Genomic DNA, 25,737 nt, shown 5'->3' on the forward strand with positions numbered 1-25,737 from the left:
TGTCCTTTGTTGCCTGATGTCCAATGTTTTGAAAACCATATATATATTCATTGTTTCAGGAAGGAGGGTAAATCCAGGCCTGTTACTCCATACGGATCAGAAGAGGAAATCTTGTAATGAAATCTTGCCTCAAACTTCTATAATCTGTTCTCACTTCACTAGAATCTTATTTTTTCCTGAAATATCAGTCTCTTATTATTCCCCTGCTTAAAGGTCTTTAATAGCACTCTCATTATTTTTTTAAATATTTTATTTTTATTTTTTTGAGAGAGACAGAGATAGCGAGAGAGAGCACAAGTGGGAAGGAGGGGGAGAAGCAGACTCCCCGCTGAGCAGGGAGCCCAATGCAGGACTTGATCCCAGGACCCTGGGATCATGACCTGAGCCGAAGGCAGATGCTTAACCAACTGAGCCACCCAGGCGCCCCGGCACTCTCATTATTTATAGAATAAAACTTGAGCTGCTTAGTGTGGTCTATTTCATGCCTCCATGATGAGACTCCTTTATCCCTTGCCATTCCCCCATGTGTACTGTTGGCTCTAGCCATTTCAAGACATTTATTGTTGTCTTCTCCATCCCACCAACCAGCACTTACCAGCACCAACTTCCCTGTCTTTGAACACATTGTTTCTTCTACCTGGAATATTCTTTTTCCTCTTCCACATGGTGAGCTCTTCTTTAACCTAGAAGATCTTTTTAAGTATCTGTAAACTTTCCCCAGACTTTCCCACCCCTACCAGGTAGAATAACCCCCTTGCCTTTTTGCACCACTGTGAACAAAATCTTGTGTATGATCCTTTTACTGTATTTATCACACTATATTACATTGTATGTATTTGCTTATATGTCTCTTCCCAGTAATATCTAATACATTCCATGAGGGGAAAGAATGCATTTCCTTCATCTTTTTTATTTAAGATTTTATTTATTTATTTGAGAGAGAGAGAGAGAGAGAGAGAGTGCACACATGAGCCGGGCGGGGCGGGGGGGAAGGGAGAGGGAGAGAGAGAATCTCAAGTAGACTCTGTGCCAAGTGCAGAGCCCCATGCAGGGCTCAATCTCATGACTGTGAGTTCATGACTTGAGCCGAAATCAAGGGTTGGACACTTAACCAACTGAGCTACCCAGGCACCCCCACTTCCTTCATATTTATATGCCTAGTGTTAAATTCATCCAACCAATAAACATTTCCTGAGCTTTTCACCATGTGTTGGGCACTGTTCTACATCCTGGAGGTACAGCATTGAACAAGACAGAGTCTTTGCCCTTATGGAGTTTACATGGGACTGAAAAAGGCAGCTAGTAAACATATGAAAGTAGAGCATATTTAGAGAAAAGAGAAGAGAGCCCAGTTAGTAGGCTGTTCCAGCCATCCAGAGAACAGAGATATTAGCTTGGAATAGGGTGAGAGAAGGGAGGAGAAAGGGGAGAGAATTGGATCCACTTGAGACACATTTCTGAGATAAAGTTAGTAGGGTTTGTAGATGGATTTCTTGTGGGCGGGAAGGGAAGGGGAGAAACTAAGAATAACTTTTATATGATAGGTACCTAGTAAATTTGTGTATGAATAAGCTCCTCAATAACCGAAAACTAGTTTTAAAAAGATGAACCTGTAGGGGCGCCTGGGTGGCTCAGTCGGTTAAGTGTCTGACTCTTGATTTCAGCTCAGGTCATGATCTCAGGGTTGTGGGATTGAGCCCCACGTCAGGCTTCACACTCAGTAGGGAGTCTGCTTGAGATTCTCTTCCTCTCCCTCTCCCTCTGCCCCTCCCCTGCTCATGCACATGCTCTTTCTCTCTCACTCAGATAAATAAATAAATCTTAAAAAAAAGAGATGAACCTATAAAATTGATTCAGGATCCAACTGGCCAATTTCACTGCAAACACTTGCCTTGTACTGACTAGTTACCATAGAATAGAAACATTGAGCAAAATGGGTGAAGTTGGTCAAAAGGTACAAACTTCTAGGTATAAGATAAATAAGTCTTGGGATGGAATATGCAGCATGATGACTATAGGTAATAATACTGTATTGTATATGTGGAAATTGCTAAGAGAGTAAATCTTAAAAGTTCTCAACACAAGAAAAAAATATAAATATGTATGATGGTGGGTGTTAACTAGACTTATTGTGGTGATCATTTTGCAATATATACACCTTAAAAAGTAACTATGTTGTACACCTGAATCTAATATAGTGGTATACATCAATTATATCTCAATAATAATTAAAAAAGAATATTAGCATTGAGGTTAGACTCCGGAGTTAGACTTAATTTGGCTTTACACTTGCTTACTGTCTGAACTTACTCAGGTTATATAACTTTTTGAGGCTTCATTTTTTATTAACCGTATTATGGAGATAATATTAGTATCTATAGTTGAAGGGTTTTTTTAAAAGAATAAATTGAGAAAAAGAAGAATAAATTGATATAAATGCTTTTAAAGTCCTTAGTACTATACCTAATATAGCAAGTATCCAATAAAAGGAAGCTTATTTCAAGATAGTGCTAGTGAAACAACCAATTAGTTATTTTGTTGTTCTGGGTTCAAGAAGAATATCATGATTAAAATTTTCGTTCCTATCCAGTGATTCTCTGTAGAAATAAAGTTAAGTAATTTTTGCTGTGATGTGTTTTGTGTGCCGTTAAAATTAATGAAGCTTTCAAAAATACATACAAAATAAAATACAAAATTAAACTATTACAATAATCTCTCCAACAGAATGAAAATTCTACAGTGATTTAATACTTTCAAGTACCTTTCTAAAGTGGCCCATTTCCAAATATTTCTAACATCGGGAGAAGAGCCTGTCAGTTCATCTTCTAGCTGAAGCAAAGAGTTCTCAGTTCTCCTGAGCCTTTCTTGGGGAAAGGTGGGTGGTCCCTAAAGAGAAGAAATCTGCATCCCCAGCAGGGAAGCAGTAAACAGGCCTGTTGCTAAGTTCTTTAGAAATTAGGAGTGAATGAGATGAAAACTGGTGAGCAAAATGAGAGACAAGTGGGGTTTCAGAATAGTAAAGAGAATGAGAAGAAGAGAAAAAAATCAGGGCTTAATGAAGGGCAGCACGTTAGAGAGAGACACATCACTCTAAAGGCTAGGAAGAAAAGACATCAGGTGATGGGTATTTTTACATATTCTGTAGAATGGAAGAGAGAGAGAATATATACAAGAGGATAATGGTAGGAGCGAAGCCTGGCAATCCTCAAGAGCTATCATCTGTGGTAATACTGTGAACATATTATCACAGTAACCCAAAAGGCTAACATCTACTATTATCTCCATTTTACAGGGAAAGAAACTGAGACTCAGAGCGGTCAGTTAACCTCCTCCACTTGACGCAGGTGGTTAGCAGTGAAACAGAGATTTGAATCTGGTTCTGTTTAACCAGAGCCTATTTTTTCCCCCGCATCTTCCCATTCGGCCCTTCAAGTTCTTGCTAATGGGAGGGAAGCTGCAGATTCAATAGAATCTGGGAAGCCAAGGTGGGGAGGGGACGGGGGGGGGGGGGATGCGAGGAAAAAGTTCTGGCAAAATCTCTTATCTGCAGTTCTTAAATAAAAATCGATTTAATTTAACTTTCTTTGCATTTGATTTTTTTTTTAAGTCTTGCAAAAAAGTGTAATCTTATATCATGGTAATGAAACATGAAGATTCTTAAGTAATTTTCTGTAAGAGGGTTTATTTTCCAAACTTAAACTTGAAGTACCAACCAGTTCAGACAATCACTCAAATCTTGTGAGAAGGAGAGTTGCTCAGTGTCTCTTTGGAGGTGATGATTCCTATTTCTGCATAAGACTTAGCTTTTACTTTATTAATGAAGTCTTTTTAATGAGTTTAACATAATTAGAAAATGCGTCTCTAAATCCCCAGGAAGGGAGTCATGACTTTCTACGGTTTTATATTTTCTATGTTAAATATTTAAGACTGTAAATTTTCAGTTTAAGTCAGTTTCATTGTGAGTATGTCCGTGTTATTATTGCATAGGAAACTGGACCTACACTGCCATCTGCTGTGTCAAGATTAGGTGAAAAATCACCCACATAAGCTAGACTTGAGGAATGCAAAATATACATATGGAAAGCCTGTATCACTGTGCTTTATGGAAAATAAGTACAAGGGGAAATAAATGCTTACAGTTATATATTTCAAACTGTACTGAAAGTGTGGGGGAAGAATTGTATGTGTGTTTTGAATATGACATGAAAAACATAATAGAGAATAATATAACAAAACTTATGTCCCCACCATCTATATGTAAAAAATGAATATTACCAGAGTGCCTGGGTGGCTCAGTGGGTTGAACAACTGATCTTGGTTTCGGCTCAGGTCAAGATCTCAAGTTCATAAGATCAAGCCCCATGTGGGGCTCCGCACTCAGTGCAGAGTCTGCTTGAGAGTCTTTCCTTCTGCCCCAACCCCTCCACGGGCTCTTTCTCTCAAATAAATAAATAAATAAAATCTTAAAAGAAGAAAGGAAGGAAAAATGACTACTACCAATGCCTGTTCGTCTCCCTGGTCCCATTGTCCACGACTCCTACACCCATGCCAAAGAAATCACTCTCCAATGTCACGTTTATCCCACTGGAAAGGTTTTAATAAGCAAATGTGTACATTTAATAGGTAACTATGTTCACCTTCTACTTTTGTGTGCTTTATCTAGGTTTATACCAGTGAAGTCGCCATGGTAGCAACTCTTCAGCCTGGGAAGCTAGTGGAGAGGGCTCTACTCCAATACACCTGTTCCCAGCAGTATTTTCCCCCAATTTAAGATGCACAGCTGCCCAGCGAACTTCTCCCTGGTTGTCACTAAGTCTCACACCAGTCCTGGCGCCTCCCCTTCTTTGGCATATCTAAGATGCCATATAAATGATCAACCTCTGTTGTCCCATTACAGTTCATGGGAAAGACATGCATTCTAGGTCAGGGGAGAGCTAAAGAAAAGACACAGAACGGAGAGAGAATAAAAAGTGTATGTGGGGAAGAATAAAGAGATTGTCACAGCTGGAGGACGAGGAGGAAGAGGAAACTCAGAGGACATGTCGTACCAGCGGCATGCTGACTGCCAGGGGCCGGGGAAGCCACGGTGTCATTCACAGAAGGAAGGGAAACGTGGACACGGAGTCACGTCGGGGAAAGGGTGCAAGAATGGGCATGGCTTCCGCTGCGTTTGTATATTCTCAAAGAGCCTGAAAACTGCGGCAGCCAGCAACTGGGGACTTTGTTGCTGAGGAGAGAAGGAGAGCCTGGCAATTTCAGAGCCACCCTTACAGAGGTGAGAGCGTAAAGGTGAGTGAGGGGCGAGCAGTCAGAGGAAGGGTTGAGGAGAAGAGCAGGGGCCATGTGGGCTAGGAAATAAAACTGGAGGCATCAGTCCTGAGATGCCACAGTACACCACTCTGCAAATGGTAAAAATACCCCCATCCCAAATCCTCCCAGCCCCTGACCCCTGTTACTGGCTATAACCAGAGCCTTTTTCTTTTGGTTTTATCTTAGAGGTGTCCTTTTGTTCTAATGCACCTGAATAGAGGTGATCCCGGGAAGAAAGATACGGAGCCTGAGACATTGCACCATCTACAACCCTTTCCCCACCTCCTTCAACACTTTTATGGAAGAACAGACTGGTTTCGATGACTATCAGGCCAACCAGAAGGAAAAGAGGAGCCACCACCAGAGAGGAGCCTGCAGAGGCTAGGTTACCGGGAGGAGAAAGCCATCTTTTTAGATGCTATCGCTAAAGAGGGACCTTCGGCCTATCTGTGGCAGGTCACATCCTTCTGAATCAGGTGGGTGTTTGTGTTTTTATGTTTGCATGCATGTGGTGAAATGTGTGTGTAGGAGGGTGGGAGATGAAGAAAGTTAGGGAACCCCAAGCCATTCATAGATCTAAAGCAAATTCTACAATTTGTCTATCACAACAGCGATCCGATCTCAGATCTGGAGGCTCAAATCTTTTTGGGTGCTATACTAGAAAGGAGGTGTGCTTTACAGAACAAACATAGGTGTTAGGTTTTATTACAGCTTTAACAAATTAACATACACTTAGTGGCTTAAAACAACACAGACTTATTATCTTATAGCTCTGTGTGAACTGTAAGGTCAGAAGTCTGACATAGGTCAAACTGGGCTAAAATCAAAGTGTTGGCAGGCCTGCATTCCTTCTGGAGATTTTAGGGGAGGATCCATTTCCTTGCTTTTTCCAGCTTCTAGGGGCTGCCTACATTTCTTGGCTCATGGTCTCCTTCCTCCCTCCTCAAAGCCAGCAGCATAACATCTCTTTGGCCCTATTTCTTTCTCTGACCACAGAGAGGCCACATCTCTTTCTCTGACCCTCTTCTGCCTTCCTTTTCCATGTTTAAGGATCCTTGTGATTACTTTGGATCCACTCAGATTATCTAGGATAATCTCCCTATTTTAAGGTGAGCTGAGTAGCAATGTGAATTCTATCTACAACCTTCTTTCCCCTGTGTCATGTAAGGTTGCTTATTGACAGGATCTGGGGACATTCTAGGAATGTCAGGGACATTTTGGGGGTGAGAGGTGGGGGAAGCATCATTCTGCCTACCACATGTGCTTTCATGTACATGACCTGTCACAACTACAATTAGTTGATGGCACAATTCATTTTTCACGAAGGTCTCACCTTTTACTTCTGTGTGCTTTATTAAGATTGGCCAGTGAAGAAGTCTCCATGCTAGCAACTTCATCTTGGGGAGTTAGTGGAGAAATCTCTATTCTTATACCCTTGTTACAAAAGAGATTTTTCCTCAAATTTAAGACTCAGAGCTGCCTAGCTAACCTCTCTTTCGTTGCTGCTTCATCTTATACCTATCCTTGTGTACCCCTTTCTTTGGTTTGTCTAAAAAAATATGTAAATTATGAGCCTCTGTTGTCCCTTTACAATTCATATGTAGCGCTTTTCCATTCTATATGATTCCTTTTCTGCAGGCAGTCATGGGTTTATAGCCATTTTAATGTATCTTCTTTCTGACAAATATTTGTTTAGAACTTGCCACGTATAAGGCTTTGGGGGGAAATGAAGACAGGCAGCATGGCCAGATGCTCACGTAGAATATGCTCTAGTGGAACACGGGTATGATCACACAGGATAACAAATGTTATTTGGGGAGTAGAGGGTGCACCCTGGAGATGTGAGAAGAGAAGGCAGTGAGAAGAGCTTCAGGGGCAGATGCGACATCTCAGCAAAGACCTGCAGGACTAGCTACTCAGCAAAGTTACTTAGGGAAGTGCCATGAGGAAAAGTGCTCCAGCCAGAAGAAACAGCTCGAGGAGGGGAGGGATTTTGTCTGTTTGGGTTACTGCTTTATCCTTTGCACAAAACAATTCTTGGGACGCAATAGGCACCCAATTAAATCTGCGGGGCAAAGGATCGTGTAAAGGTGGGAGACAGGAGAAGTGGCTACATTCGAAGAAGTGGAAGATCAGTAGGGAGGCTTGGGGTTTGTGGGACAGTGGTGAGAGGCAAAATCAGGAAGATCAAGATGGGGCTGGTAAGCACGCTAAATCCTTCGGACTTTAAGGCAAGGGCAACAGAGTTTTTAAATTATCGTGAGATTTTAAGCAGCAGAGTGACTTAAGCAGACTCCCATTGTAGAAATCATTCTGGCCACAAAATAGGGACTGGTTAGGAGGCTGTTGGAACAGTCCTGGGGAGAGAGGTAGTGGCTCTAAATAGGATGGAACAGTGGGCATGGAGAGAGATGAGGATAATTTAGAATCATCCACTTAGGAACTGAAAGGAACCTTAGACAGCTCATGTAATCTTTTATATGAAGACTCTGAGGTCAGAGGGGGTTAATTGACTTATTCCTATAGTGCTTTTCTTTCTCTTTTTCCTCTGCTCTTATGGTATTTCTTACGACATTTCTCAGAATTATGCAATTAAGATCTTCATCCCTTCACACCTGAACAATTTACTTAATTTAATTTTGCTTTTGTCTAATATATTGGTCCTTTGCTCCATATCATCTGCTCCCGGAGACAGTGAAGACGGCCAATTAACTGGCTCTGTAGAATGGTGCTAAACAATGAATCACAAACCCTACTTGACAGCAATGGTGTATAAGGAGGAAAAGTGAATTCTGCAAATGGAGAATGCAGGAAGGTCTTCCCAGTTGTGTATTTCTGAAAGGCTTTTGAACAATTTCAAGCAAAACTGCAGAAATCAGCCTAGGATGCAACTTTCCAAGGTAGGGTTTTAATTATTGTGTATCAGATAAAAGTGGGTCTGCTGATGTCCTCTAGGAAGAAAACCACAGAAGTCGACAGCAGGGTCCTTAGTCACTGATGGTGCAAAGGGGTTCTAGGTAGTTCTGATAGTGACAGGCCTCACAGTTATACTGTTCTAAAGCCACTGCTTTTCACCATCAATCCAAATGCCCCTGCACCAACTGTTGATGCTTGACATACACGATATAATCACATTCTAATATAAATTAAGACCAAGGAGTGCACTGCCACACCCTGCCAGTCAGAAATGTTTAAGTATGCCTGAATCACTGGTAGGGTGGAACCGTGGGAGTGAATTTTTTTTAAAGTTTTATTTACTTATTTGAGAGAGAGAGAGAGAGGTATTCCTGAAAGCCTTGGTAGGTATCAAAAATATGTCAGTTATCAATTTATTGGCTCAGCTTCAAATTCATCCTTTACATCTCTATGAAAATGGATCTGGACCCTTTAAATATTTTTCCATTGTAGCTGACAGCATGTTAAGCTTTCTTAGTACAGGCGGCTGGAGAGACACTGCAGAAGGAGAGTCCTGTCCTTGCTTCTAGTGTGTTCACTTGGCAGGCTCCTTGGCATCCACCATCTTAGCAGAAGAGGCTTCCCCCACTTTCCAGCTTCTGCAGCACTGGCAGCTTCTCCAACATCAGGCTTGTGCAGCATGAGCAGTACCTCCAGGGTCCAGCCACCAGCACAAAAGACATCCTCAGCACTTAACTCCTATAGAGCATAGCGGCCAGAAACACCCAGCCATCAGCTGCTTCCCCCAGCAACCCCCTCAGGCCATTCTGTAGTGGCATGCCCCTGGTGAGATACCTCCTCCAACAGATTCCCCTGGGAACCTAGAGAATGGATTTCTGGCAAGATCCTCCAGTAAGTTCTGGATCTCAGTCCTGTGGGGTAAAGGGGCTTTTCCTCGGGGGCTCTATCTACACTGCTCCTTGTATCTGTTATTCTTGTATTTTTTAGGGTTCTCTTTATTTCTTTTTCTTTTTTTTTTTTAAGATTTCATTTATTTATTTTGAGAGAGAGAGAGAGAGATCATGAGCAGAGGGGAAGGGCAGAGGGAGAAGCAGTCTCCCCACTGAGCAGGGAGCCTGATGTGGGACTCGATCCCAGGACCCTGAGATCATGACCTGAGCCGAAGGCAGATGTTTAACTGACTGAGCCACCCAGACACCATGGGTTCTCTTTATTTCTTACTAGGCAATCTCTCATTATGCCAGATCCCTATTAACTATTATTATAGTTAATAATTCTTTATATTAAATTTTCCCTATTCAAATTACCACATGGTTTCTCTCTTTCTTGATTGGACCCATGCTGATACAAATTCCTAGAAGCAAAATAAAAACAAAACACCTTTTTAACTTGAAGATACCTTACTGGGCACTTGATAAAAGCAGCAGTTTCCATGACAAAAAGTGTTTACTGATACAGAAATAAAATATAGGGGCACCTGGGTGGCACAGTCGGTCAAACATCTGACTGTAGATTTCGGTTCAGGTCGTGATCTCATGGGTTGTGAAATTGTGAAATTGAGCCCCATGTTAGGGTCTGTGCTCAGTGGGGAGTCTGCTTGAGATTCTCTCTTTCCCTCTCCCTCTGCCCTTCTACCCCCTCTCAAATAAGTAAATAAATCCTTAAAAAAAGAAAAAATAAAATACAGTATACGAAGAAATGGAAATGATTTACCCATTTGGGATTTAGATGACTGAGCAAAGTAAGAGCATGGAGATTTTTTTCTGATGCTTTTCTACAGATATAAACAGTTCAAATAATCATAACCATATTTGTTTACTTTTGGATAAGCAAGATGTATACCTTTTATTATGTTAGGAGGGTCTCTGCAGTGCCCTTAAATTTGGCTTAATTGAAAGTTAAATTCAGGAGAATCAGACAAACAAATGACTTATAAGCATTCCTTTCTTTGGTAAAACCTACTGTCATCTTTGAAAAACTACATTTTCAAAACCTGATGTCATCTTTAAGGAAACATTTCTTAATTGTTTAACTAGAAAACTAGAATTGAAGGAGACTAGTTCTATAAAAGAGAGAAGAACAGTGCAGCAGTTAAGATCATGGGCAAGTTATAGCCCATCTCGGTTGTGCAGAAGAGTGTTATGCAAGAGGGTATAAAACCATGCAAAATATGACTTGTTGAAAAATACAGAACATGTACAATAAAGATCACCTCTCACTGTTAGGTGAAGGGGTGTTAGGGAACAAGATATCCACACAGTACCAAACTATCAGCCACCCAGATTATTTACTAATTTCAAAAGGGAAAATGGACATTTTCAATTGAAACACGGGGCAGCCAGCACCTAAAGTCTTCAAACGTGGCCACAGTAACAGGACAATCTAATGTGCTGCACTATGAACCACAGATTATCACCTTAAAGTATTCCTATCAAAAATGATTAACTTGCCCATTACAAGAAAGATAGAGGATAGAAGAAAGAGTTAAACAGCATCCTGAGGAAATAATCAGACAAAGCCTGATTGTGAGCCATTCCTCAGGTGGGGCGACTGGTCTACATTAAAAGGGAGTAGACAGCAATGACATCAGCAAAATGATGGAGCTGGCAGCTCCAAGTGCTAGGTGCCTCTCTAGAAACAAACAAACAAAACCAGCAGAAACTGTGAGCACCAGGGAATCTACTAGGGTGGCTATAATTAAAAACAAACAACAATGGAAAATAAGTGTTGGTGAAGATGTGGAGAAATTGGAATACATTGCTGGTAAAAATGTAAAATGGGGCAACTGCTGTGGAAAAGTTTGCCAATGTCTCAAAAAGCTAAAGATAGAAATACCATATGACCAAGTAATTCCATATCTAGGTAGAAACTCAAAAGAATTAAAAACAGAGTGTGATGGTGAATTTTCTGTGTCGACTTGACAGGGCCACAGGGTGCCCAGATGTTTGCTTAAACATTATTTCTGGGTGTATTTGCCAGGGTGTGTCTGGATGAGATTAGCATTTGTATTGGTAGACTAAATAAAGCACATGGGCCTCCCTAGTGTGGCTGGGCATCAACCAATCTGTTGAGGGCCTAGGTGGAACAAAAAGGGAAAGCAATGGAAAATTGGATCTCTGCTCCATTCCTTGAGACATCAGTCTTCTGCCCTCTGACTTGGATTTACACCATGGCCTCTCCTAGTTCTCAGGCCTTTGGACTCAGATTGGAACTATATCAGTGGCTTCCCCAGGTCTCCAGCTTGCAGACCATGGAACTTACTAGCTTCCATAATTGAGTGGGCCACTTCCTTATAATTCTCTTTCTTCTGTCTGTGTGCACACATACACACACATACACACATACTGACTAAACATAGGGATTCAAACAGATACCTGTAACCAATGTTCATTATTCACAATAGCCCAAACTTGGAAACAACCCAAGTGTCATCAACAGAAGGATGGGTAAACAAACTGTGGCATGTACATACAATGGAATGTTATTTCGCCATAAAAGGGAATGAAGGACCAATGCATACTACAACATGGGTGAATCTTGAAAACATTATGCTAAGTGAAAGAAGCCAGACACAAAAGGACAAATATTGTGTTGAGATAGGGAAGCTAAAGGGACCTCATAAAGGACTGCTTTTTTTTGCTGCCTCTACTCTTGCTAAGACCTGCACCCCCGCCTTACACATGCCTTAATGTATGTCCTCCTTGTAAAGGTCAAGGAGTTAATGATTTCTTTGGAGTCTTCTAGCACAATAGAAACATCTAAGGAGTGACCCAGCAAGGTTGAAGTTGTTTTGTATGTTTTCCAAGACCACTGACACCAGACACCTTAATGCCAAGACCCCTGGCTCTAGGGCATAAGTGACTTACAGAGGACGCCTGAGCACTTGTCCTTGTTTTGACCAGTCCCTGGATGCCTTGAGAAGACACATACACCAGACCAGAAGTGAAGATGAGACTCTCCTTTCCTTTACTATTCAATAAACTCTGCTCTCACTTCCTCTTGGCTCACATTTGATTTCTATCCTTTGCAAAGCCAAGGACCCTCTTGGCTGGTTCTGTGGGACCCCATGTGGGTCCTTGGACCTGGCCAGCCTATATCAGTATGAATCCATTTATATGAAGTATCTAGAATAGGCAAATTCATAGAGACAGAAATGAGATTAGGGCGTCTGGGTGGCTCAGATGGTTAAGCGTCTGCCTTCGGCTCAGGTCATGATCCCAGGGTCCTGGGATCAAGTCCCGCATCGGGCTCCCTGCTCCTTGGGAGCCTGCTTCTCCCTCTGCTTCTCTCTCTCTCTCTCTCCCCCCCTCCTCTGTCTCTCATGAATAAATAAATAAAATCTTTAAAAAAAAAAAAGAGATGAGATTAGAGGTTACCAGGGGGTTGCAGGGAGGGACAAATGGGGAGTTATTGCTTAATGAGTACAGAGTTTCTATTTGGGGTGATAAAAAGTTTTGGGAATAGATATTGGTGATAGTTGTACAACATTGTGCCACCAAATTGTACACTTGAAGATGGTTAAAATGGGAAATTTTATTATATTTCCACAATTAAAAATAAAAGATGTAGAGATTTGCTAAGAATTTACTAATAAATATGCTATGTTGTTATTCTGGGTGGGGGAGAGAGAGAGATTATATTTAACAACCAAATGTAATGTGTACTCCTTGGTTGACTCTAGCTTTCTAAATAAAAATCACTCGAAGATATTCTTAGGGTAAGTGAGGACTATTAAAATACAGGCAGAACATTAGATGTTATCATGAAATTGCTAATTTTCTTAGGTACAATAATAGTGCCATGGTTATAGAAGAGAACTTCCTGTTCCTAGGAGATATATGCTTTAGTGTTTAAGGGCAAAGTGTTATAACATCTGTAACTTGCAAAGAGTGATGCAAAAAAAGGTGTGTGGTGGGGGGCAGAGTATGCGTGTGCCTGCCCACATGTGTGTAGAGAGAGAGCAAGAGAGAGAAAGCATATGTGGCAAAATTTTAACAATCATCAAATCTAGGTGGCAGATATATAGGTGTTTATTGTACCCTTCTGTCATTTTTTATTTAAATGTTTTCATAATAATAAAAGTTAGAAACAAAGTAACATTTTGAAAGTCACACCACTGTTATCTCCCAGAAATACTCCTGTTAACATGTTGGTTTAAATCTTTTTGCCTTTTTTTCCCTACACATAGATAAGTATTCCTTAAAAAATACACACACACAAAAGCAAGGGATCAAATGTACATTGGTACATGTTCATTTATTCAGTCAAGTTAATTAACAAATGTTTATTTAAGTATATCTTCCACAGACCAGGTACATAAAGGAATATTAAAAGATCTCTGAGTTTTCACAGAATGTACCCTGAGAATTCAAGGTGCCTCATTCATTACTACTTTGTAAAAATATTATGAGGAGACAGATGAAAAAAACTGAACTTTTAGTAATTGCATTATAATCCTCATCATGAAACAGCATTCCGTCAAACTTAATAAAGTTGTTGGCATTTTTAATTCTTGCTGTTCTTTCATTTCACAATTATTTACTGTCTACACTGTTCAGTGTCAGACGCTGCAGCTACGGAGGTATGTAAGACACCAACTGCCTGCCCCTCTGAAGCTCACTCTGACACACGATCTTAAATGCATTAGTAAGGGGATCAGAAGAGCAGGGATGGGGGGAGCGCGCAGAGAATGGGTTCCTGATTCACCCACTAGTGGATTCCAGAGGAGGTTCTTGGAGAAAATGACGTTTAAATTTAGATTTTTAAGAATAAGCCGGCGTTAGACTCATAAAACACTAGCTCGGGACACCGGCTTCTGGGGTTAAATTGTTTGATAGTCCGTGGACAAGCTGCTTAACCTCTCTGTGCCTCGGGGATAATGTTGTAAAGCTCCAATAATAGACAAAGTGCTTAGATCTCTGTACGGCACAAAAGAGCTAAATGTATTGAGTACTTGTGGATTGTTACAATTTAATAAAAAGTTATAACGTACCCGGCCTCATGCGGAGGTCAAAGCCAGAGACAAGACAAATCCTGTACGCGGCCTAGGAGTCTCTCTCCCCAACACCCTGCCCTCCGACTTATTTTATACCCAAATAACCTCTCTTGCAAATATAAAATATGGAAAGCGTTCATTTCCTAAAAGGTTTATGCTTTTTGCTTCTCCATAGTTTTGCCACCTACACCTGACCTGAGGCACTTCTCTGAGAGCTCCGAGTGAACTCGGGGTGCTACAACTCCGAGGTACCAAGGCCCGCAGTGCCCAAGTGTCAGGGCGGGGAGCCTCAGGCCGGGCTACCGGGTGCGGTCGCCCCTGCAGCCTCGCCCCCGCTGAGCGCACCCGCCAGCACGCCCAACCTTGATTGGTCCGTTCTCCCAGCTCGCGGGTAGCACTGTGTCCAATCGGCGCAACGCTTGTTGAGCGGCGGCGGCAAAGGGCGTACACCCGGGTTGCGCGTCCTGGGGAGAGAGCGAGAGGTCCGGCCATGAACCTGGGGTAAGCTGGGCCGAGAACGGTGGGCTTTAGCGAAGACGGGATAAAGCTGGGTTGGCCCTTGGAGCCCTTCGTGGAACACCTTCCCAGCTTGCGCCCAGCTCCCTGAGGCGGAGTGGGGCGAGGGGCCCGGGACCGCCTTTGCTGCAGCCGCCGTCGCTTTTCCACATTCTAACTCGGGGTAAATCTGCTCGGGACCTCCTTTCCGCCCTCTCATTGACCTCAGGGTGGAGAGGGAGAAGAGGCGATAAGCGGGGAGGGCAGATGGAGAGATCAAGCTTAGCGGCTTCCCGGGAGAAATCCTGGCCCAGGCCCCCATCCTTAGCGCCTCTGGCTTTGGCGTCTTTGTAGGCTGTGAGCGCCCAGATGAGTTTAACGCTCGTAATGCTAGGAACCGGGTGTTAAGGAATCGATGCATTGCTAGTGCTTGGCCCCTAATAGACCCTCATTAAGTAGTGGTTGAATAAAAAATGACTGTTGCAGGGTTTTCATCACTGGGAAGTTTAATATTTTAAGAAAAGTCACCAAATTCAGACTGCTGCACATCATTTAGCAAATTAATTTTGTGTCCTAGAATGTGGAGAGAGAAAAATAAGACATCTGCCCCTGAAGAAGTTTACGGTGCAATAATGCTGAACAGACGTACTTTTCGGGTTCATTCTTTTGTTTGTTCAGTTTCACCGACGTAAACGTGAACTGTTCTGACCCTGCCCCAGGGAAACCTCTAAAACCCATTTTTTCCAGTGCTTTACCTTGATAAATTAAGTTGGGGTATTTTGATGGCCTCTACTGAGCAACACTGCAAATTTCGTTGTTCCCTGTCCGACCTTTCCCAACCTTTCTCTTCCTTGTCCAGCCTGCTGGATTTAATTTTGTCTCTTGGACAGCACTTACGGCCCTATTGATGTTTAATGACACACACCTTCCCTCCCCTTAGGAAACTGATTAAATGTGGACTATTTTTGTTTTCAGTGGAGTTTTTATTAGGATCTTATGTTCAAGTTTCCTTGGCAGTGCCTGCTGTTACTTTGTGCTCCTGCATTGGACATGCACAGATAAATTAGAGTGGCCAAAGTTTATTACAGATCTATTGTTGTGATAGTAACAAACTGTCGCTGTGCTCAAAAAGTTAATCCTGGTGGCAATGTTATAGTTCACTTTCAAATTAACGCTGTATCATGCATAGAATGTGTTAGTCATGAGATAATTATGAGAGACTAATAAATAGTTAAATATGTTTTGCTCCTTTAACTTAGGTGGGGAGTTTTGGTAACAGCATTTTTTTTTCCAGTCTAGAGTTGTAAGGGTTAAATAATGCTGTGATGATTGGATTTATTGCTTACCAGTAAGAAAATGAAGTTCATGGTAAAGATAACAAATTCTTTGCATTATTGGAAAGTTTCAGGAATTTTCTCCTTCTAGTGTTTAGTTTTATCTCAGATTGGAAAACGTTTTTTATTAAAAGAATGGCTTACTATTTACAAGATTCCTGTATAAATTCAAAAGGACATATTTACTTCCAAGATTCAAATAAGCATTTCATTTTCTATTTAAAATGTTGCTGCTTCTTAAAAATGACAACTTTCTTTTATTTTGCAGAGATGGTTTAAAGCTTGAAACTGAATTGTTGGATGGAAAAACCAAGTTAATATTGTCTCCATATGGTATGCTGTGTTACCAGAAATCTAAAATGTTAACTTTTAAATTCCTACGTAAAATTTATACGAGTTTAATATACTTTTTGCTTGTAATAGAGTAATATTTAAATATTTTACAAAAAGCTGTTTTTTGGCTTTCTCAGATTTATTTTTAGCCAAGTAAAGTCAGATTACATCACTGCTTACCACTGTCAGTATTTATTCATAAAATTTAATGGCTCAGTATATTTCATGTTTAATATGTTGCCTAATGAATAATTTAGGTGAAATCTATGTGATTATATTCTGTGCATGTAAAGTGTGTTGTTCTAGAAAATTAAATCTGTAATAAGCCCACAGTTGCTAAAGTCATTTTTAGTATTAGTTTTAAACTCCGTATATTTGGTAGTCCTCTTTTTCACATTATTTTCTTTTTCTCTGATCTGTTTATAGTTTTATCTTTTTTTTAAATAATTTTTTATTGTTACGTTAATCACCATACATTACATCATTAGTTTTTGATGTAGTGTTCCATGATTCATTGTTTGTGCATAACACCCAGTGCTCCACGCAGAATGTGCCCTCTTTAATACCCATCACCGGGCTAACCCATCCCCCCACCCCCCTCCCCTCTGAAACCTTAGTTTGTTTTTCAGAGTCCATCGTCTCTCATGGTTCGTCTCCCCCTCCGACTTACTCCCCTTCATTCTTCCCCTCCTGCTATCTTCTTTTTTTTTTCGTAACATATGTTGCATTATTTGTTTCAGAAGTACAGACCTGTGATTCAACAGTTTTGCACAATTCACAGCGCTCACCATAGCACATACCCTCCCCAATGTCTTATCACCCAGCCACCCCATCCCTCCCACCCCCCACCACTCCAGCAACCCTCAGTTTGTTTCCTGAGATTAAGAATTCCTCATATCAGTGAGGTCGTATGATACATGGAAAATAAACAGAAATGAAATAGAAATACTTGCACTACACTGTAAAAGTTAGAACACCCAAACAGGGCCTAAAGTTAATGCGTTGGGGGTTAATATTTCTACTAAGTATCTTCTTAAAAAAATGCTAATTAAAATTTTCCTTTGTGACTGCCTTAGTATGTTTTTGTTTGATAGTTCAGTAATTATTGTTTTCTTTTGTAGAATGTAAATCAAAAAATTCTGTGAAGGTAAGCCAAATGACTTGACCTGTTTTTTGAATGTAAAATGTGGTTTGAAAATAATTCCTGTCAATATATTATAAGGGGTATGGGATAATGATGAGAAGTTATTGTTCTCTTGCTTTCAGGCTGGTCCTTTCACAGAAATAGGATCATAATTTTTCAGTTTAAAAAGTTCTCTACATCAGTGCTGTCCAATAAATCTATTTGTGATGAGGGAAATGTTCTAAGATCAGTGTTATCCAAGATGGTAGCCAGTCACTGGTCATGTGTAGTTATTGAGCACTTAAAATGTGGCTAGTGTGACTAAGGAAGTGAATTTTTAATTTTATTTAATTTTTAATGTAAATTTAGTAGTTACTATGCTGGACAGTGCAGTTCCTGAGATCTTTAAGAATATATATTCACACTTTAAAATGAAAATATTTTTCTTTTCATTCTCAAATTCCATTTTCCCACACCAAAATTGTGTATTTGATTCACCAAATTCATATATGCATTTTGCTTTCTCCTTTAAAAGATCATACTTGAGCTTAATGATAATTTTCCTTTTAAATTATTATCAGGAACCCAAAATGCCTTTACCACTTTAACAACTTTCTGATACCCTACTTCTCTTGTTCCTTATTTCTTTTTCCATTTTTAGATAACTATCAGCAGAAATTTCAACTCTCCCACAATTTACTGTAGCCCTCTTTTGTCTTTGTAGCATCTTAAAGTCTTTGTGTATCTTGAATAGAGCTCAGTTTGGTTGATGTGGCACCTTTCACCTCTGAGCCCTTGATGACTTTGCTATTTTTTCCAGGTTTAATCAAGGTGAAGTTGCTTGAGTATCCAGCATAAATGGGTGATGATAATCAGAGTAATTCCACATGCTACCTATAAAAGTTCTTTCTTTCTAAATAGGGTATATAGCTATATACCTTGTGTGTTTTTTTTTAGTCACAATACAAATTGTATATTTTTTCCTGGTCCTGCACTATTTTTTTTTTTTTTAAGATTTTTAAATTTATTTTAGGGGGCGGTGAGGAGGGAGAGGGGACTGTTAGCAGTCTCCACACTGAGTGCAGAGCCCCACATGAGTCTCTAGGTTCGATCTCACGACCCTAAGATCATGACCTGATCCGAAACCAAGAGTCGGAGGCCTAACTGTGCCACCCAGGCACCCCAGGTCCTGCTCTATTAAAATATTGCAACTAATTATTATATTTGAGTCACATTAACAAATAATGCACCCCTTTTTGAGATCTTAGATAAAAAGCTGCTTGTCATAGTTGATTTCCATATTCCCCTGGCCTCTGTTCTCTTTCACCTTTTTCCCCTTCTGTTGATGTCTTTAATGGATTTGCTTTAGTCACCACATTTGTGAAGACATTTCATTGTCTTTTTAACCAATTTAATATGGTGGTCTCCTTTCATGCCTATAACAAAATTACTAGTTTTGGACTTTTGATAGAATCATTACAAGATTCTACTAGCAGTCTAGAAATATTTTATTCTAGGATTCTTTTTTCCAGAATGTGTCTCAGCCGATATTGATCTTAAATTATTTACTGTCTTAGGGCAAATTGTTTGGTTTTATTCCTCTTGCTTTGGGGACTTCAGAATACTGATGATGGTAACTATGTGAGGTGATGGATATGTTAATTCACTTGATTGTGGTGACTGTTTCACAGTGTATGCATATATCAGATCAAGTTGTACACCTTAAATATATACAATTTTTAATTGTCAATTATACCTTAATAAAGCTGGAAAAAAAACACTGGTGCAACTTAAGTCTCCCTTCTATATTGATTTTATTTTAAGCAGCTTCTCTTCCCATATTTATAGGGGTTGCTGAGATCGTCCTCATTTCTTTCTTTGCTCTTTACAGAAGACAAAAAAGCAAAAACAGTAGTGCTTGTCTTTTTTTGCTTAAATCTGCTTTTTAATCTCCCAAATGTCAGTTCTGCAGCTATATGTTGGATTCTCATTTCCATAAGTTTTTGGTGAATTCTTTTTTCATAGTTCTTTTCTTTTTCTACTGGGAGAAGTTCCTGAGTGACTACAACACCTACCTACAGTTCTGGTTTTCCCCTTCCTCACAGGTTGAATTACTATCATCCTCATAGTGTTCTCTTTAGACACAACTGAACTCTTATCATCATCAGGTTTAACACATGTGTGGGCAGAGTACTTTCTTAATTTTTTCTAAATCCCTTCTGCGTTTTTTTAAATCTGTGGTAAGGAATATGAAGTAAAGATGGTTACCTATAAGGAGGAGAAATGAGAGAAATATTAATGATTCATTGTCATGAATAATTTATAATTCCAAACTCTTATGCTTAAAATTGTCTCACAGGTTAGTTGAAATATAAAACATTAAAAAATTTTTTTTCACAGGAATTTCTACATGTGAGAATCAGAGTAGTGACACACTAAAGGGTGTATACTATATTAGTGTTAGGTAGCATATTTTATAATTTAAAATGTTATTTTCTCTGAGTCTAGCCTTGGGATCCTGGCTCCATATAAATGATAAACTCAGCCAGTATTATTATTTTTTTTTCTTTTAAAGATTTTATTTATTTATTTGACAGAGACAGACAGCAAGAGCAGGAACAGAAGCAGGGGGAGTGGGAGAGGGAGAAGTAGGCCCCCCCTGAGCAGGGAGCCTGATGTGGGACTCGATCCCAGGACCCTGGGATCATGACCTGAGCCGAAGGCAGCCACTTAACGACTGAGCCACCCAGGTGCCCAAACTCAGCCAATATTAAACAAATGCATTGGACTTTGTTTATATTATGAAAAATATTGGTAGAATTAAAACTAGTTAAAAGAGCAACTTGCTACATAAAAATGTTTATGACATGAAGACTCTTCTTTGATCTATTAAAATTTACCTGATCCAGTAAACACTTGGGGAATTATTTGGGCTAGATTGCTTTTTCTTATTAAGTAACCTGAATATAATTGAATATTTATTTGGTAGGTCATGATTTTTTGCTGGCTCCATTCATTGTTTTTTTTCCTGCCGTTTAGCTACAAAAATAGGGGCCGCCTGGGTGGCTCAGTCAATTAAGCATCCCACTCTTGATTTTGGTTCAGGTCATCATCTCAGGGTTGTGAGATCAAGCCTTGCTTTGAGCTCCGAGCTGTGTGTGGAGCCTGCTTGGGATTCTCCCTCTCCTTCTGCCTCCCCCGCCCCCAAAAAAGTAATCAGAATTGAGCTGAATGTATATGGACCTCATGCCAGATCATTGCCTCCTCTCCCCTTTTTATGAAATATTTTTAGAAGATTTTTTTGGTATATTTTTTTCTTTTGTAAGTGGAATGTAGCAGGATAATTCTCAAATTAGAGCTCCAATTAGGTTTCTATTTAACAAGGATTTATTAAAGCTGTAAAATTTTAGTGGAGTGCCGTTCTTGGCTATATTTCTTCTATGACAGAGGAAAAAAATGAGTAAAACCTAGGCCTTGTTTTCTGGAAGTGATAATATCAGTCAGGTAAATAACTACAATACAAGTAGACTATAATGTATGTCATGGTAGGATTATAAAAGGCAGAGAACACTGCAAAGAGCAGCTCTTTGTGGCTCGAGGAGACCAGGGAAAGCTTCGTAAAAGGTGACATTTTAATTAGAACTTAAAAGATGAGGCAGTTATTTATAGGTAAGGAGGTATGGGAGTGTATTCTAAGCTCAGAAAATAGTGGGCAAGACACCAAAGTAGCATAATTTGCATTTGGGGAATAGTGTGTATCTTGGGAAAGTGTAGAACATAAAGCTTGGAGGGGGGGGTTACAGTCTTAAAGAGTTTAAATGTATACTCGCAGAGTTTGAACTTCCTTGATTTGTGTGTAGGGAGCATTAGAAAATTTTTGAAAAGCAGAGTCCATACAGTATAATTTGTATTGAAGGAAAGGGCTTTGGACAGCTTGGTGAAGGACAGATTATAATGGGGAGACCAGTTAGGGGCCAGTTACAGTTCAGGAAGAGTCTTAGGAGTTCCTGAACATGTTTAGTGGTTAGTGAAATGGAAAAAAGGGGACAGAAATGAAAGACTTCCAAGATATGTAATGGTATGCACTGCACTTCTTAGCAGTTTGAGCATCTGGTTAGAGATGTGAAATGCTCAACTATCAGTGACCCAGAAAAGGCCAGTCATGAGTCAAAGGTGACATCGTAGTTAGAGACTGAGGTGGTAGGACTTAGCAGTATAAGCTACGTGCAATCTGCTGATAATTTGCCTAATCCACACATAGTGGCTTTCATAAACTAGAGTGAACTGTCAGTATCTAAAAATAGGAAAATTTAATGTAGAATCTGGCATTTTTGGTTCTCGAAATACTGGGGAATCTAGCAAGTAGACTGAGATTCCTGTTTGGCGGTGTAGGCTGGTTCTTAATGGTGGCTGCCTCCTTTAGATAGAAAAATGCTCTTCAGCTCATTCCAGTTCCTACCAAGCCTAATTTACAGTAGGTATTTGCGGTTGCCACCTCTCACTTAGAGAATTAGTTACATTAAAAATAGCCTCAGGGGCGCCTGGGTCGCACAGTCCGTTGAGCATCCCACTCTTGGTTTTGGCTTGGGTCGTGACCTCAGGGTTGTGAGGTTGAGCCCTACATCACGCTCTGCACTCATTGCAGAGTCTGCTTGAGATTCTCTTTCTCCCTTCCCCTCAGTCCCTCCCTTCCCCCTCTAAAATAAATAAATCTTTAAAAAACTTTTTAAAAATCGCCACAAGTTGGGTTGGTAGAAAGGCATTTTACATTGTGCTGTTGGTATTATCAAAAGCCTAAAGCCAGGAGCAAATAGGATGTAGATGAGATGATAAACAGATCTTGTGGCTGATAGTATAGGTACATTTTGAAAAGTAGGGTGAAACAGGATTGGTATTGGTCAAAGTGTGGTTATATATTTTGTAAGTTACTGAAAGACAGTTGGGATATAAGCTGGGTGAAAGTCATGTGGTATCTACCTCACTCTTTGACAGCAAGTATCTTATTAATCTTTACCTCTAGCACTTTTCCATATTGCTGAGCACATAAAAAGCAGTTAATTTTGATTGAACAACCACTGAATTATTTTAGTTTAATTGGGTTTGCGGAAATGTACAGTGGATTAAATAGGGGAAAGATACGAGATAGGCAGGCTGTAATCTAGTAGTGTGGTAATGAAAACCTAAATTTAGGCTTATCATCATGTAAATGGTGAGAAAAAGATATTTGGAAGGAAGAAATGACCAATAACTTGTGCATAAGCTAAAGAAGACCGTGAAGGAGGATAAAGTTAAAGATGACTCCATGCTTACTGGTCTGAGAGATTAGAACAGTGCCACAGAGATGGGATATTCTGGAAGGGGGAACAAATACGGGAGAGAGAGATAATTCAGTTTTTAAAATAGTATAGTTGAGGATAATCAAAAATTTACTGAACACCTACTCTGTTCCACTCACTATTCTGTACTGGACAAAGTATACAAACGTTTCTGCCCTAGGGAGTTTACATTGGAAAAGGGGTTAAATGGGCATACATTTAGCAAAATAAATATAGGATGTTACAAGATGAAAAGTGCTATAGAGAAAAAGAGAAAGGGAAGAAGCACAGTTACTTCAGGGGCACAGCAGTCTTTGGAAAAGGGAATGCTAGGTAGGTGGGAGTATGAGGGTAGAACAGGAAACCTGCTACAACCTTCCCCCACCCAAAAAAAAGAACAGGAAACCTACAATTTTAAATAGGGTGGTCAGAGAAAACCTTACTGAGTTAGTGATGTTGGAGCAAAGATTTGAAGGAGGTGAGTGCATCATGTAGAATCTGAAGAAAGAATGTCCCAGTTAAGAGGGATAGACTAGTGCTAAGGCCTAAAACTGGAGGTTTAGGAATAGCGGAGAAGCCCATGTGACTGGAGGCTAAGATAGAAAATGAGATCAGAGAGATCAGATAAGGGGATAAAGTGTGAAGAGTGCACAGATCATTAGGTCTTTTTTGGTCATAGTATGAAGTTCAGTTTTTCCTCCTAAGTAAGATAGGAAACCATTAGAAGCTTTTGAAGAAAGTGACATGATCTGAATTAACCTATTAAGGTACTCACTGTGGCTGCTGTGTTGAGAACAGACCGGGGAGCAAGGGCAGAAGCAAGAAAATCCGAAGGCTTTTCAGTAATTCAGGCAAGAGCTAATGTCTTGGAGTAGAGGGATGGTAAGAGAGTTGTTCAGGAGCGGTCAGATTTAGGATATATTTTGAAGATGGAGCAAAACAAGGTTTGATGACAAGTGTGGCATATGGGAGAATAGTCGATAATACCAAAATTTTTGTCATGGGTAGCTGAGATGGGAAAAACTGGAGGAAGTTATTTTAGGGGCATGTGGGATATCAAGAGTTTGGTTTTGGGCATGCTGTTTTAAATGGCTATTAATAACCCAGTGGAAGTGTTTGGATAGTTCAGTGGAACCTCAAGTTAGGGGAGGAGAGGTCCATCCTGGAGACAAGTTTGGGAGTCATTAGCATATGGATAATGCTTAGAACCACAAGGGTAGGTGAAATTAGCAAGTGAATGAGGTAAGTTAGAGCTAAGAGATCCTGGGACCAAGCAACTTTAAGAGGTCTAGGGGAAACGGAGCCAGTGAAGACTGAGAAGGAACGGCAAGAACCAGAATTGTGGAGTCCGCAGGAAATGAAATAGAGAATGTGATTCAAAATGGGAGGAATAATCAACTGTGTCACATGCTGCTAATAAGGTGGTCTGGTAAGGTGATCTAAGGATCAGTCACTGAATTTGCAGCATAAAAAGTTATTAAAATGACCTTGATGAGCAGTTTTGGTGGAGTGTGGGTGAGAGCTTGGCTGGAATGGGATTGTGGGAGATGAGAAAGTGGGATCATGTATTTTTAAAGACGTTAAAGATGTGATCTAGCAGGAAAGAAACAGTTGATTGAGGAGAAAGCAAAGAATTGCTAGGGAGAGATCCCGGAGAAAGAAAGGGTTATGGCGATATCTGCAAATAACAGGAGTATAAGCAGTTTGTATGAGTACTGATGCTTGTACAGATTTAGTGGTAGAAACTTGGAAGTTTTTTCTGAATGCTTCTCTGTAAGATTTTCAGTGCAGTAGTGATCAAGATCTTCAGCTGAGAATAAGTATGAAAGAGAAAGTGTTAGTTTTGGGAAAGAGGAGAAAGTTGAAATTGTTAAAAGTGAGAGAGTAAATGAATTTGCACAATGTCTTAACTGCTGAGTAGCGTGAAGGGCCCATTTGTTGTTTTGGGTTATGTATTTAAGGTGAAACTAGATATTGTGGCTTTGTGTTTTTCTTCCTGAGTGCAGGCACAGAGTAGGTGAAGAGTTAGATTTTACCAGTCTGGGGATTTGCAAAGTGTATATGTCAGAGCAGAGCAGTTGAGAATACAAGATGGTGGTGGTTTGTGGTTAATCGTGGAATTTAAGATTGGTAAAGGACAAGAGGAAGGTGGTAGGATAAATAGATTGTAGATCCCAGCTGAGTTAAAGAATTATCAGAATTGGGATATGCAAGGAAGTGAGCTGGGGAAAATTGGGTGTTGGTCATTGTGCCATGCTTGAAACAGATTATGGAGGGATTGTAGTTCGGAGTAGTTACAAGGTTAGTATAAGCTATCACTACGAGAATGAGTAGCTGAGGTAGCATGGAGGACAAGAATATAGGAACAGAGTTCAAGGAAATGACAGGCCAGAGAATTGAAAGAATGATCTATGTGGATATGAAAGCACTAATAATTAAGATAGGAGTTATGTGGGGCACCTGGGTGGTTCAGTTGGTTAAGCAACTAAGGCAGTCGCTCAGGTCATGATCTCAGGGTCCTGGGATCGAGCCCCACGTCAGGCTCCCTGCTCTGCGGGAAGCCTGCTTCTCCCTCTCCCACTGCCCCTGCTTGTGTTCCCTCTCTCGCTGTCTCTCTCTCTGTGTCAAAAAAAAAAAAAAATAGTTATGTTAGAAGGATGTTGACCCATAAGTTATTTAAGAAATAACTAATCTACATCACTAACTCAGGTCTATAGATACCTATAAAGAAAAGAGATGGTCTGAGTGATAGAATCATGACAGATTCAAAGCTGGAGTAGAGGGAGATGTCCTGTAACAACTAAAATAAAAGTTCTGTATTGATTATGTTGAAATAAAATAATTTCCAGTTAATGAAGCTTTCAAGTGAAGATTTACAAAGGTTATATGTTAGTGTCTCATGGATATAGTGTCTTA

General features: G+C 40.2%; 1 protein-coding gene across 13 annotated transcripts in view; it reads left to right on the top strand.

Annotated features, from left to right (window-relative positions):
* The first annotated feature begins 14,659 nt into the window (after positions 1-14,659).
* The window catches only part of CCDC66 (coiled-coil domain containing 66), a 64,996-nt gene continuing 53,918 nt past the window's right edge, over positions 14,660-25,737 (top strand). For 8 of the 13 annotated variants that reach the window (XM_073901387.1, XM_073901390.1, XM_073901388.1 and 5 more), the window contains exons 1-3: positions 14,660-14,722; positions 16,319-16,383; positions 17,505-17,530. In XM_073901387.1, the coding sequence (XP_073757488.1) occupies positions 14,712-14,722; positions 16,319-16,383; positions 17,505-17,530 (102 nt within the window). In that variant the 5' untranslated portion in view covers positions 14,660-14,711. Of the gene's footprint in view, positions 14,723-14,879; positions 14,901-16,316; positions 16,384-17,504; positions 17,531-25,737 lie in introns of those variants that run through there. The other 5 variants (XM_073901398.1, XM_073901399.1, XM_073901401.1 and 2 more) reach the window with 5 other exon arrangements.

Source organism: Callorhinus ursinus, unplaced genomic scaffold (assembly GCF_003265705.2).
Source record: "Callorhinus ursinus isolate GAN/ISIS: 27379988/994484 unplaced genomic scaffold, GSC_fseal_2.0 scaffold15, whole genome shotgun sequence".
Taxonomy (NCBI): Eukaryota; Metazoa; Chordata; class Mammalia; order Carnivora; family Otariidae; genus Callorhinus; species Callorhinus ursinus.